General features: G+C 34.3%; 3 protein-coding genes across 7 annotated transcripts; all 3 read left to right on the top strand.

Moving 5' to 3' along the window:
- The first annotated feature begins 159 nt into the window (after positions 1-159).
- LOC111467729 (PLASMODESMATA CALLOSE-BINDING PROTEIN 3) lies at positions 160-1,520 on the top strand. The gene is made up of 4 exons (XM_023112756.1): positions 160-369; positions 450-692; positions 785-821; positions 1,070-1,520. Exons 1-4 carry the CDS (start codon positions 318-320, stop codon positions 1,278-1,280), a joined length of 543 nt encoding a protein of 180 aa, XP_022968524.1. The 5' UTR covers positions 160-317; the 3' UTR covers positions 1,281-1,520.
- A 1,029-nt stretch (positions 1,521-2,549) lies between these two features.
- Positions 2,550-5,642, top strand: LOC111467719 (ureide permease 1-like). Of its 2 annotated transcripts, none has more exons than XM_023112732.1 (8): positions 2,550-2,745; positions 2,971-3,239; positions 3,906-4,050; positions 4,176-4,344; positions 4,546-4,577; positions 4,659-4,747; positions 4,826-5,200; positions 5,414-5,642. In XM_023112732.1, exons 2-8 carry the CDS (start codon positions 3,003-3,005, stop codon positions 5,612-5,614), a joined length of 1,248 nt encoding a protein of 415 aa, XP_022968500.1. In that variant the 5' UTR covers positions 2,550-2,745; positions 2,971-3,002; the 3' UTR covers positions 5,615-5,642. The 2 variants fall into 2 exon arrangements, with proteins under 2 accessions (XP_022968500.1, XP_022968501.1); XM_023112733.1 differs by having other exon boundaries at positions 2,550-2,771.
- Positions 5,643-7,906: 2,264 nt separating this feature from the next.
- Positions 7,907-12,143, top strand: LOC111467658 (ureide permease 1-like). Of its 4 annotated transcripts, none has more exons than XM_023112642.1 (8): positions 7,907-8,119; positions 8,468-8,735; positions 9,591-9,729; positions 9,865-10,039; positions 10,249-10,280; positions 10,353-10,441; positions 10,542-10,916; positions 11,651-12,143. In XM_023112642.1, exons 2-8 carry the CDS (start codon positions 8,499-8,501, stop codon positions 11,831-11,833), a joined length of 1,230 nt encoding a protein of 409 aa, XP_022968410.1. In that variant the 5' UTR covers positions 7,907-8,119; positions 8,468-8,498; the 3' UTR covers positions 11,834-12,143. The 4 variants fall into 4 exon arrangements, with proteins under 4 accessions (XP_022968410.1, XP_022968409.1, XP_022968408.1 ...); XM_023112641.1 differs by having other exon boundaries at positions 7,908-8,119; positions 8,451-8,735; XM_023112640.1 differs by lacking the exon at positions 7,907-8,119 and having other exon boundaries at positions 8,156-8,735.
- Positions 12,144-12,741: the final 598 nt, after the last annotated feature.

Raw genomic sequence — 12,741 nt, 5'->3', positions numbered from 1 at the left:
CTTTAACCATCTGGTTGGGTTAAATAAATCGGGGTTAGGTAATGATAACCCACGTGGGTTTAAGACCGTTTGAGGGAATTTTACCCAAACGGTCAAACACCACCACCAACACTCTATATATACCTCATAATAATAATAATAAATCAATAAATAAATAAAATAATAATAATTAAAACTTAGCCTGCTCGTGCTCGTATATAGTAATAGCCCTTACCTTCTAATGCTCTTTAATTCTTGACCCTTTTGCCACCACTTTCCCTTCTCCTACCTCTCTAGGGTTCTTCTTCAAGTTCTTCGAGCTTCTTCTGCGTTCAATCATGGCGGTTTTCGTGTTCTTAGTGTTCTTCCTTGCCCTAACTGGTCAATCTTGTAAGTTCCGATTTAGGTTTAAGTTTCTTCCACAAATTTCTTCAGATTTCTCATTAATTTTCGGTTTCTTTTCGTTTCAGACGCCAACTATTGCTTGTGTAGAGATGGAGTGAGCCAACAAGTTCTTCAAAAAGCACTGGATTATGCCTGTGGCGCCGGAGCTGACTGTTCTCCGATCCTCTCTAATGGCGCCTGTTTTCAGCCCAACACTGTCAAAGATCACTGCAGCTACGCCGTCAACAGCTATTTCCAGAGAAAAGGTCAAGTCCAGGGAAGTTGCGACTTCTCCGGCGCCGCCACTCCCAGCGTTTCCCTCACCGCCTGTAAGCCGGACTTCCTGGTTGTTACGCCTCTTTACACCATTCTCCGACTGAATTTTGTGTTGTTATTTTTATTTTTATTTTTTAATTTACAGCTGTGCCCTCCGGCTGCGTCTACCCTTCGAACCCCAGGTAATACTACGCTTCACTCATTTTATCATCTTTAATAATGCCTAATGTTTAAGCCATTGATTCCTTGAAACTTCGATTTGTCGGTGGTGAGTTTGGATTTCAATGCCGCCGTTCTAAGAGTATTAGATCTTGTGTAAATATCATATGAACTGATCTGAGCCATTGTCGACATGTCGTTTGTTGTTGAAGAAGCTTGAATCGTGATTTTGTTAAGAAATTTGTCTGAACTTGTTTATGTTTCATTTAAGCAATGCGGGAACCTCGCCGACGACCTCCGGCGGAACTACACCGGGGACGACGAATCCAGGAATGACGCCGTCGGTATTCGGTAACGGAATCAGTCCGAGTGGGAGCGGCGCCGGGTTCAACGACGGGAGCGGTGGCGTGGGTTTCAATGAGAAGATGAACTTGCTTTTGAGTGTGGGCTTAACTCTGTGGCTTTCCGTACTGTTGTTCTAGGGATGATGAAAATCTCGTTGAAGGGTTGAGATTTTGCCACGTGTGTAGGGGAATATGGATTGCTTTTTGACCATTGGATTTTGGTGTTTGGTTGTATATGCGGTTGAAAGTTATTGATTTACCCTTTCCCCCCTCTCGTTAAAATTAGTTGTAATCATCCTCCTTTATTAATTAATGTAATGTGGTTTTTTCAGTTTAATATTAGCAATAGGACCCGCCCCCGATCTAGGAGGGAGTGAAGAATATTTTTGTCGGTTACATAAATGTAGTCGAGGATCAGATTATATTCCTTATTACGGTCCAATTTTTACTTTATATATATATATTAAAAATAATAAATTAACTAAAATATTGATTTATTAGGATTATTTTATCATTTTTTAATAAGGATTATATTGAAGATTCAAATTTAAAATAGAATAATAAACGAAAAACCGGCTGAAAATTCAATCCCGACAAATTTTCCATGGAATATTATATTTGATATTTTATTATAAGCAAATATCTAATATTTACCTAATTATAGTTTATTATATATATTATATTTGATGGCCAAGAAAGTGTTTCTGCCTCCTCTCAACCAGGTAATTGACATCTTCACGAAAAGTATTTCTCAACCTCTTTGAATTTTTCAGATTCAAGCTCGGTGGTTGGTAGTTTCAACATAAAAAATTAATTTATTTCTTTGAAATATGAGCACAATGACACAATCTAAAAAATATATATATATATATATATATATATATATATATATATATGCAATACAGATTTAAGAATGAGAAATAGAATTAGGATAAAAGGTTAAATCTTGACTTAACTAAATTTTGAAAATAAAATAAAAAATATTGCTATTCAAATTATATAAGATATATTATTTAAATATTAGATGATTATGAATATCATATATTTTATAACTAATTCAAACATGGATATGATCGAATAGGATTAGATTCGACAATAATTTAGATAATAATTTAAGTCTCATTTAATTTAATAACTAGTTCATTTCTCATTATTTTTAGTCGTTTTTAATTTAAATATTTAAATTTTTAAGTCCAATCTAAAAATAAAAACAAAATTCCTTAATGGAAACAAGCACAAAACATGGTAATTTAATTTAAAATGGAGCAACTGACAAAAAGATAAAAAGTTGGAATAAAAATTTGATGTTAGTGTTCAGAATCTTTTGACTTTAATGTGCCAGAAATTAAGCGGAAGCGACTAGCAGTGCCTGATCATCATATTTAAATAAATGCATTTTGCACGACAAGTTTCATTTTGATTTCTTTAATATTTCCCCGGTAGAACCAACCACTCTGAATTTTATCTACTCCGCTTCCCCCATACCTTCTGGATTTAGCGTAGTTTTGTTCTTGATTGAAGCGTTCCTACAATCTGCTGGAGTTTGATTTTCAGTTGGCTGTGTCGTGAATTCACCATTGAAGAAGCCAATACAAGGAGCAAGGTAAAGAAAATTCAAGCGGCTTAAAGGTTTGCGATGTTCTTAGAAAATTCAGTACGGATTTCTTCTGTTTGTGATCTTTAACTTTGAAACGTTTTGGATCGTTTGGAAAATTTGAGTTCTACAGTTTTGAAATCCAGAGTTATTGTCGAGTAACTATGAATTTCGTCGATCTTAAGGCATCGCTTGTTCGCTGTCGACACTGATTTATTTCGCTATTCGCTGCAGGATTTCTTTGGTATTTCCTCGTTGATTGAAAGATGTATTTAGTGGAGAGTAAAGAAGGGGCAATAGCATGTATGGTATTGTCCCTCTTTTTTCTGGGGACTTTTCCTGCACTTTTGACTCTTCAAGAACGGCGAGGGCGTCTCCCTCAGCATACTTTCCTTGATTACTCGATCACAAATTATTTAGCTGCTGTGATCTTTGCTTTGACACTTGGTCAGTTTGGAAACAGCTCACCAGAGACTCCTAATTTCATCCAACAGCTTTCTCAGGTTGCTTTCTTATATTTAATCTTGAAGTTTCATTCAGTGTTCCATAGATTGCCATGTAATTTGGAAAATCACTATGATTATGGTGGCGGTAATTGGATCTTTTGTGAAAATAATATTGTGGCGTTTGAGTAAAGGAATGATACATGAATGAATCAAGATCACAAGGATATGATGATTAAGAAATGCTTTAAAGAATTGATAGTTACTACTTATACCAATAAAGTGCACATTTCTTTTCGGTAGCTCAATCATAAGAACTCCAAAGTTAAATGTGCTAAGCTTTGAGCAATTCTATGATAGGATTCATTTGGTCTGTGGGGATAGCTTTCTCTCTTATTAGCATTTCTAGACAAGTTGGTAACGTAGTTATGTCCGAGGGGATGCAGGGGATGTCGAGACCATGAGGTGTTGAATCCGAATTTCAAATCTTGGGCATGGGACGTTACAACACATCTGTCCTTAATATTGCTTGATTTCCATGCTTTCTTCTATATAGCTCTGAAGGATCGAGATTTTGCTTCCAATTCTACTGTCCCAATTTATAGATGCAATTAACAATTGGCATTTAGACTATATGGTGATTCATAATGCGTTATTGGCTATAATTGATTCATATACACTTGTGAAATCATGTTGCAATGCGTGTAACATCTTCTAGTCTATCAGGTGCAAGATAATTGGCCTTCAGTCATGTTTGCGTTGGCCGGGGGTGTAGCGTTGAGTATCGGCAATCTTTCCTCTCAATATGCTTGGCCCTTTGTTGGTCTATCAGTTACAGAAGTGCTCGTTTGCAGCATAATAGTAGTTATAGGTCTCTACACTCGTTCCATTCTTTCTTATTCTGATTATATTTTTGTTAACATATTTCTTGTGTCTGATGGGATTCCCCCATCTGGGGCATTGCTTTTTTTTGTTGTTTTTGTTCTTCTTTTGAAGGCTCGACCTTGAACTACTTTCTTGATGGCAAAATTAATAGAGCCGAGATTCTTTTCCCCGGTGTTGCGTGCTTTTTGATCGCGGTATTTCTTGGCTGTGCTGCTCACTTGTCCAACTCGGCCGATAACGAAGCAAAGCTGGAACACTTGTCTGCTGATTCAGAAAAAGAGTTAGTATGTTTTTTTACGTGTACCAATGAGTAACCTTATGAGATGTTTCGTTGTTTCGATCTAGTTAGCCTCTCAAATCTAAAGTTTGGCTGTGAATCATATGCTGGTTGCTTTTGAATTCTACTGAAGTTTTACTTTTCCACTCGAATTTTTGTTGCGTATTAGATGATAATATTTACTTCGAAATACATTTTTGACAGGGCAGTTGAAACCTCTCCTATTTTGAGCCATGGTAAATCCCCAGGATCTATGTTTTACTGCTGTCTTTTAGTCGATTCGGTTTTAAATTATGACATGTATATTGAATCAACAGACGCGGAGAGTGCCAATTGTTCGAGCCGAGGTGCAAAAGCTGGGACTGCAGACTTTCTTATTCAACTAGAAAGCAGAAGATCCATCAAGGTCTGTAATGCCACTACATTAATGAACACATCCCTTAATGTTTTGTATTGAGTGACCAGCAATGGCATATGCTTGCAGGTGTCTGGAAGAAGCACACTAATAGGACTGTTCATAACTTTCTTTGCTGGTGTTTCCCTTTCTCTCTTCTCACCTGCATTCAATTTGGCCACAAACGATCAATGGCACACTCTGAAGGAAGGCATCCCGCGCTTGTCGGTCTTTACCTCATTTTTCTACTTCTCGACCTCTTTTTTCGTCTTAGCCTTTGTTCTTAACGTCGTCTTCCTTTACCGCCCTATGCTGAACTTACCCAAGACATCATTCAAGGCATATCTGAATGATTGGAATGGTAGGGGATGGACCTTTTTGGCTGGTTTTTTGTGTGGATTTGGCAATGGTTTACAGTTCATGAGCGGTCAAGCTGCTGGATATGCTGCAGCAGATTCTGTGGAGGTCAGTATACTTACCACTCTCAATTTCTTGTCAAACATGTTTGAGCTATTAGAGATGTTCCTGCTCCTTCCCTGTTTCTCGTTTAAACAGAGATTCTCCACCCCATTTAAAGTGGGTCTCTACAGAGCCATGGTCCCATAAGTTAAATGAGCGATCTCTACTGCTATCGTTGTCATTTTAGCTTGTTGTTTGACTTTGAAATGATTGTTTCAGGCCTTTCCACTTATAAGCACATTTTGGGGAATTGTTCTGTTCGGAGAATACCGTAGATCTTCAAGAAAAACATACGTTTTGCTTGTCGGCATGTTGTTTATGTTTACAGTGGCTGTTGTGGTTTTAATGGCTTCATCAGGGAATGGACATGAGAGAGGCATTAGAAAATCTTGTCAAACCTCACCCCTTTGTGCTGATTAGAAAGGAATCACAATTGCTGTTGCCTTTTTTTCCATGTTTTAAATTGTTCCTTGACATGAGTTTACTTTTATATATATATATATATATACAATTTGGTCGGCTCCGTTTAACCCAATTTAGTTTTAGGGAAGCTCGTGAACCAATTCAATCTATTAAGTTTTCATTTATTTAAATCTAATCCAACCCAGACGATATGAGTTGAGTTTATCAATTTTTCGAGTCATCGAGTTTTTTGAACACCCCTAGTATCTACATCAAGTATCAACATCAATATGTTAAAGTTCATGTTGAACACAACTCTATGTGGGAAACACTCGCACTCTCTATTAAGACAATACAAGATACTAGACAACCCTGTATTGCTTGGGATGATGACTTAGATATTGCAAAGGGTATTTATACTAGAGCGTATCCAATCTAGGCCTAACAAATCTTAAAATGTATCGTTATCTTTATTCTAAAATATTTAAATAATTAATATAAATGAGGTCATACAATTATTGGGTTTGACTCCAATGGGCTGATGATATTTTAACCGTTGAAATATATTTATATATATATTATAAAGGATAAAAAGGGCGTTATTTTCTATTTTTTCATGCTTGGCAACAGCTAGTTTCATAAAAATTATTATAAAAAAAAAACCTCTCTCGTTGCATTCTTCACTCTTATCTGTCAAAAGTACAAAGATTATTGATGAGAGATTGTAAAGCATCAATTGAATAAAAATATATACTGAAAAGTCGTTTTTAATAATTCTTATTTTTTAAAAAAGTTTAGTATTTTTCATTTTAAGAGTGATATATACAATCCTCTAAAAATTGTGTATTTTTAATTTTATTTTATAGTAATTGAGTAATTTTATTTTAAAGTATACAAAAATATGCAAATTAACAAATAATAATAATAATAATAATAAAAGAATTTAATATAATTGAAGATAATAAAATTGACAAAAGAAAAGTTGTCATAGCATCAATAACTTCAATTTCAAGATCTCTAAGTTGGAAAGCCCAAACACAAATTTCAAACATGTTTTTTCCTTTTAATAATATTTATCTAAAACAATATTAAACATAATATATATATATATATATATATATATATATATATATATATATATATATATATATATATATATATATATATATATATATATGGTATATATTAATTATTATTGAAGTATGTTCAATAATTTTCTCTGTTAAAATTTATCATATCTTAATTATATTTAACCAAAATTACAAGACAAATAATTAAAACCCAAAATATCACTAAAATTAAAGAAAAAAACAAGTCTATAATCATAAAGGCATATTAATTGTTTGTGGGCAAATTTGACACTCCATTAATTAATGATTTATTAATTTTTTTTATTATATTATAAAATCCAAATAAAGCATCCATCCAACAAATTATTGCTCGTTTATTTCTTTATAAAAGTATAGAAAAATAGAGAAATACTAAAAACATTTAAAAAAAATCACTTATATTAGCTGTTAAAGGGTACAAATTGATTTTTTCTCACGAAAAAAATAGGATAAATTAATTTAAAAAAAAATCTATTTTTTATTAGTTTTAATAATACTTTAAACTAAAAAAAAAATCTAAAAAATACCAACCGTTAATATTTTATTTAAAAAATATAGTTATAATTTTTAACAGTGTTTCGATATCATTAAATTTTCAAAGTTTTGTTAATACCGTTCAATTTTTTTAGAAAATTCAAAAATACTCTTACGATTAGGAGTATGTTTAAAAAAAAATACTCATGAAATTTTAAAACTAACATTAATACATTTTATCTTTATAAAAAAAATTTAAAAAAATCTTATTTTTAATACAAACTTTTTTATATTATTTTTGAAAATTTACGAGTATTTTTAAAACGTGTTTAATTAAAAAAAAATTAAACGTATTTTTAAAAAAGTTTAAATGAACTTTTGAAATTTTTTTTAAAAAATTAAGAATATTAATAAAACGGTTGAAAATTCAAAAGTATTTTGGATATTTTTTTTAGAAATTCAATTATATTATTAAAACTAATAATATTTTTATTAATTTAGCCTCTTTAAAAAAAAAATATAACATGGATTATATTAAATGAAAAAAAAAATGTCCTTATTTAATTAATGGTTATCATATTAAAATATAAACTTCACCTTTTCCATCGGGAAATGAAACTTACCAATATGTTGGACAGTTGCACTGTTAGCGGTGCGTCCAAGAAAAAAAAAAAAAAAATTGAAATTTTGATTGAAATTTTCTAAGAATCAATCAAATTAAAACATTCGTTGTCCTCAACTAATTATAGAATTTACCATCGATAAGTTTGGGCTGGAATCTCAGTGGGACTCAGCGGAAAAAACTAGCATAAATTCAACACAGTTGAAAAGAAAAAGCTTCAATTGAAAGCGGGAAGGAATCTTTCGATTTCGTGTGGAATTTAGAAAGTTTGATTGGACGAGAGTTGCAGAGTTTCGTCATCATCGTTCATCACATCAGGTAAAGTAATCGTATTCAGTAGAATCATCCTTTCAGATGCTACTTTCCAGCCACGTCTATGAGCTTTCATTTAAAGTGAAGCAATGCATCCGTAACGACTCTGTGGCTTATTTTAATCCATTTCCCCCAACTTTAGAAATGTATTAGTGATTTGATTCAGTTTTCTTCGATCGATTGGTTCATTCGTTATCCGTTTCTCTGTTATTTGAAATTTGACCTTAAACATGGAATTGCTTCGATGATCGATCTCATATTATTGAGATTCGATCTTGCTTATATGAGTTTATTTGGTTTTGAGACTCCGATTTAACTCGGTGAGATGTCTGTGCTGTTTGTTTTTATTTCTAGGGTGGATTTTTCGTATTCTTGGAGGTTGAAAATGTATATGGTGGAGAGCAAAGAAGGTGCTATAGCATGTATGCTGTTTGCGCTTTTCTTTTTGGGAACATGGCCAGCGCTCTTGACTCTCCTGGAACGACGGGGGCGTCTTCCTCAGCATACTTACCTCGATTACTCCATTACGAATTTTTTAGCTGCTTTGATCATTGCTTTAACTCTTGGTGAGATTGGAGAGAGCTCATATGATCATCCGAACTTTAGGCAACAACTTTATCAGGTTGCTTTCATTTATTTACTTCTGTTATTTCATTCATCTTCATTTGTTCAGTTCCATATCTAAGATCTTTGGCAAATCAACAGCCATATCACTAGGCATCTTTTGGCACTAATTTTATCATCTGTTAGTAATTAAGAACTGGCCTCTAGATCCTGTGGTGATCAGAGGGGTAAGTTTGATACGACTCTTGGAGTGGTGATACTATCAGCGAGTTAAAAGTAATACTAGCCGATATTGTCCGCTTTAGCTCCGTTAGCCTTACGGTTTTAAAACGCGTCTACTAGGGAGAGGTTTCCCGTTACGTATCACTGTCAACCTCACGGTTTTAAAACATGGTTACTAGGGAGAGGTTTTCACATCCCAAATGCTTTGTTCCTCTCTCCAACCGATATGAGATCTCACAATTCACCCCCTTGAGGGCTCACCATCTTCGCTGGCACACCGTTTGGTGTCTGGCTCTTGTACCATTTGTAGTAGCCCAAGCCCACCGGTAGCAGATATTGTCATCTTTGGGCTTTCTCTTTCGGGCTTCCACTCAAAGTTTTAGAACACTTCCACTAGGGAGAGGTTTCCACACTTTTATAAAAAATGTTTCGTTCCCCTCTCCAATCGAGGTGGGATCTCACAAAAAATGATTTTGAAAATACTTAAAAAGTAGTGGTAGAAAAGAGTTGATTAGTGTTTCTTCCAAAAGTATTTGTAGAGAATGTTTTTCGAGCCTGCTCGTAATGACTTTTCAAGTGTTGAAAATGGATTTTTAAGCATTTGAAAGTGATTTCAAATCGACCTTGTCTCACTTTTATAACACTTTTTAGGAATGCTTTCTTGGTTATTGTTGATTGATGTTGTGTGCAGGATAATTGGCCTTCTGTCATGTATGCAATGGCGGGTGGTATAGTACTGAGTCTGGGGAATCTTTCTACTCAGTATGCTTTTGCTTTTGTTGGTTTATCAGTTACAGAAGTGATCACTGCAAGTATAACAGTTGTTATAGGTCTGTATCTTTACTCCACTTGATTTCTTAATCTATTTGTCTTTGCATATCTTTCAGGTGAACCCAAACTCTTAAATACATATATCTGAAATCTGATGGGACACCCCTTCTGGGGCTTGAATATTTTTTTAAAAGGTTCAACCGTGAACTACTTTCTTGATGACAAAATTAATAGAGCTGAGGTACTTTTCCCCGGTGTTGCTTGCTTTTTGATTGCGGTATGTCTTGGCTCTGCTGTTCACTCATCCAACGCAGCTGATAACAAAGAAAAACTGCAAAGTTTGCCAGCGGATGCAGTAAAAGGGTTGAAGTATGGTTTTTTTTGCACTCTCTACTGGTGTTTATGAACTTGGAAGATCTTTCATTGTTTTGATCTTATGATCTTATTCATATTACACTGTTTGCCTGGCTGGCTATCAGATCCAAATTTGAATGTGTTTCTGTATTTTGGCTATGAATTGTGGATTCTGTTCTTGTTTTGTTCTTTTGTTCATAATGTTGATCGACTAAATTTTGCAGGACAACTGATGTCCCTTCATTTTCAGGCAAGGGTAAATCTTCTGTAGCTATGATCTACCACTGTTTTTTGTTCTGAATTCTGACATGTATGGTTGAATTAACAGACTTGGAAAGTTCCGATTATCTTTCACAAAAGGCAAAAGCTGGGACTGCGAACTATTTGGTTGAACTTGAGAATAGAAGATCCATTAAGGTGGGTGATACCATTGCAAATAATACAGGCTTGTTAGACCATTGCTTCTCTTCCTCTTCTATTCTGTTTACATTCAGTGGCTAGAGTGGCATTTTTGCAGGTGTTTGGGAAGAGCACATTAATTGGACTGTCCTTAACTTTCTTTGCTGGTGCTTGCTTCTCTCTCTTCTCACCGGCATTCAATTTGGCCACAAACGATCAATGGCACACTCTGAAGGAAGGCGTCCCCCACTTGGCTGTCTACACCGCATTTTTCTACTTCTCGGTCTCGTGTTTTGTGTTGGGCGTCACTCTTAACATTATCTTCCTTTACCAACCTATACTTAACTTACCCAAAACAACATTCAAGGCGTATCTGAATGACTGGAATGGTAGAGGATGGGCCTTCTTGGCTGGTTTCTTGTGTGGGTTTGGCAATGGTCTGCAGTTCATGGGCGGTCAAGCTGCTGGTTATGCAGCAGCAGATGCTGTGCAGGTCAGCTTTTCCCCCACCATATCTTAATAATATATTCGATCTATTTATTTATCTGAAGAGATACTAGGCTAATATTGTTGAGGATTGTTGGGAGGAAGTTCCACATTAGCTAATTAAAGGGAGGAATATATCTTCATTGGTATGAGCCCTTTTGGAAGACCAAAAGCAAACCCATGAGAGCTTATGCTCAAAGTCGACAATATCATACCATTGTGGAGAGTTGTGGTTCCTTACATGGTATCAGAGTCATACCCTTAACTTAGCCATGTAATAGAATCCTCAAGTGTTGAACAAAGAAATTGCTAGCCTCGAAGGTGTAATAAAAAGTGACTTAAGTGTCGAACAAACAATGTACTTTGTTCGAGGGCTCTAGAGAAAGGAGTCGAGCCTAGACTAGAGGAAGGTTGTTCGAGGGTTATATAGGCCTCAGGGGAGGCTCTATGATGTACTTTGTTCGAGGGAATGATTGTTAGGAGAAAGTCCCAGATTGGCTAATTAAGAGGATGATCCTAAGTTTATAAATAAGTAATACATCTTCATTGGTACGTACCTTTCGAGAAAACTAAAAGAAAACCCATGAGAGCTTCCGTTCAAAGTGGACAAATCATACCATCTTGAACAAATCATACCATCGTGGAGAGTTCTAGTTTCTAACAAATATGACCATAGAGTTTTTTTAGTGTTCAATATCTTGTCATTGTCCTTGTCGTTTCGATCTCAAATGGCTGTTGCAGGCACTCCCACTCGTGAGCACGTTTTGGGCAATCCTTCTATTTGGAGAATATCGTAGATCATCGAAGAAAACATATTCTTTGCTCGTGAGCATGTTGGTTATGTTTGCAGTGGCTGTTGTGGTACTAATGGCTTCGGCGGGACATCGAAAGGAAAGTAGAGTTGCAAAATCTATAGAACAGTGAAAAAGTACAGTCCATGGCAAACGCCCTTATAATTAGGGACCGATAAACTGAAAAAACAGCTATTGCTTTGGATACCATATTAAACCAAAACGAAATGAACTCTAGGGCGACTCGAGGGCGAGCATCGTGACAGCAAAGGTGTGGTTTGAATCAGTTGTAAGAGGTAATCACAGTTCTAAATGTAAATAATGTATACACAGTTTATTAGAAAAGGAATTGGTTTTCTGAGTATCATAGAAGTGGAAAACATTTGTATTTATGATACGATTTTAACGTTTCTATGATATTATTAAATTGGTGTGATGCCTTTGATTTTGTGTTCAAAAATTATTTCGAAGGCTTCAATAATATTCTTCGTTTTAAAAAAAACTTAGAAAAAATATTTATATCCTTAATTTTGTACTGCCTACGTGAATTACATGGTATTAAAGTGGGTTGTTGTCTAATCGCATTTAGCTTATAACATTGTTTTCATTTAAATTATTTTCAACGTATTTCCTTATTCGCGTTTTTTAAAATATTTGTTTTCAGCATATGCCGACAACGTTGTCTGCAAAATTCGAATATCTCATAACTGACTTATTCGTTGAGTTAGAACAAGTGAGACATAATCACCATCTCGCTAATTCAAGAGTACGATTTTAACAAGTAGTATCAAATATCTTTTAACTTGTAAAAACCTTTTAAAAAAAATAAATTTAAATTTTGAAAAGTTTCATAATACTATTTTTTTAATTTTATTTTAAGAATACCATTTCAACTATCAAATTTTTCATTAAGAGTTTTAAAAAATTTAAATATATGTTTATTAATTTAACAAAAAAAAAAAAAAAAAAAAAAAAAAAAAAAAAAAAAAAAAAAAAAAAAAAAAAAAAAAAAACTATGATTTGAAAAGCAAGGGCTTTCTT

This window comes from Cucurbita maxima, unplaced genomic scaffold (assembly GCF_002738345.1).
Source record: "Cucurbita maxima cultivar Rimu unplaced genomic scaffold, Cmax_1.0 Cma_Scf00034, whole genome shotgun sequence".
NCBI classification, from domain to species: domain Eukaryota; kingdom Viridiplantae; phylum Streptophyta; class Magnoliopsida; order Cucurbitales; family Cucurbitaceae; genus Cucurbita; species Cucurbita maxima.
This window is presented reverse-complemented; position numbering and strand designations above follow the sequence as displayed.

Coding starts and splice junctions, on each gene's coding strand:
- LOC111467658 (XM_023112640.1), top strand. CDS start 8,439: ATGTCTGTGCTGTTTGTTTTTATTTCTAGGGTGGATTTTTCGTATTCT. Junction 8,736..9,590: donor TTAGGCAACAACTTTATCAG/GTTGCTTTCATT, acceptor TGTTGTGTGCAG/GATAATTGGCCTTCTGTCAT. Junction 10,281..10,352: donor CCCTTCATTTTCAGGCAAGG/GTAAATCTTCTG, acceptor TTGAATTAACAG/ACTTGGAAAGTTCCGATTAT.
- LOC111467719 (XM_023112732.1), top strand. CDS start 3,003: ATGTATTTAGTGGAGAGTAAAGAAGGGGCAATAGCATGTATGGTATTG. Junction 3,240..3,905: donor TCATCCAACAGCTTTCTCAG/GTTGCTTTCTTA, acceptor CTAGTCTATCAG/GTGCAAGATAATTGGCCTTC. Junction 4,051..4,175: donor CAGCATAATAGTAGTTATAG/GTCTCTACACTC, acceptor CTTCTTTTGAAG/GCTCGACCTTGAACTACTTT.
- LOC111467729 (XM_023112756.1), top strand. CDS start 318: ATGGCGGTTTTCGTGTTCTTAGTGTTCTTCCTTGCCCTAACTGGTCAA. Junction 370..449: donor TGCCCTAACTGGTCAATCTT/GTAAGTTCCGAT, acceptor TTTTCGTTTCAG/ACGCCAACTATTGCTTGTGT. Junction 693..784: donor CAGCGTTTCCCTCACCGCCT/GTAAGCCGGACT, acceptor TTTAATTTACAG/CTGTGCCCTCCGGCTGCGTC.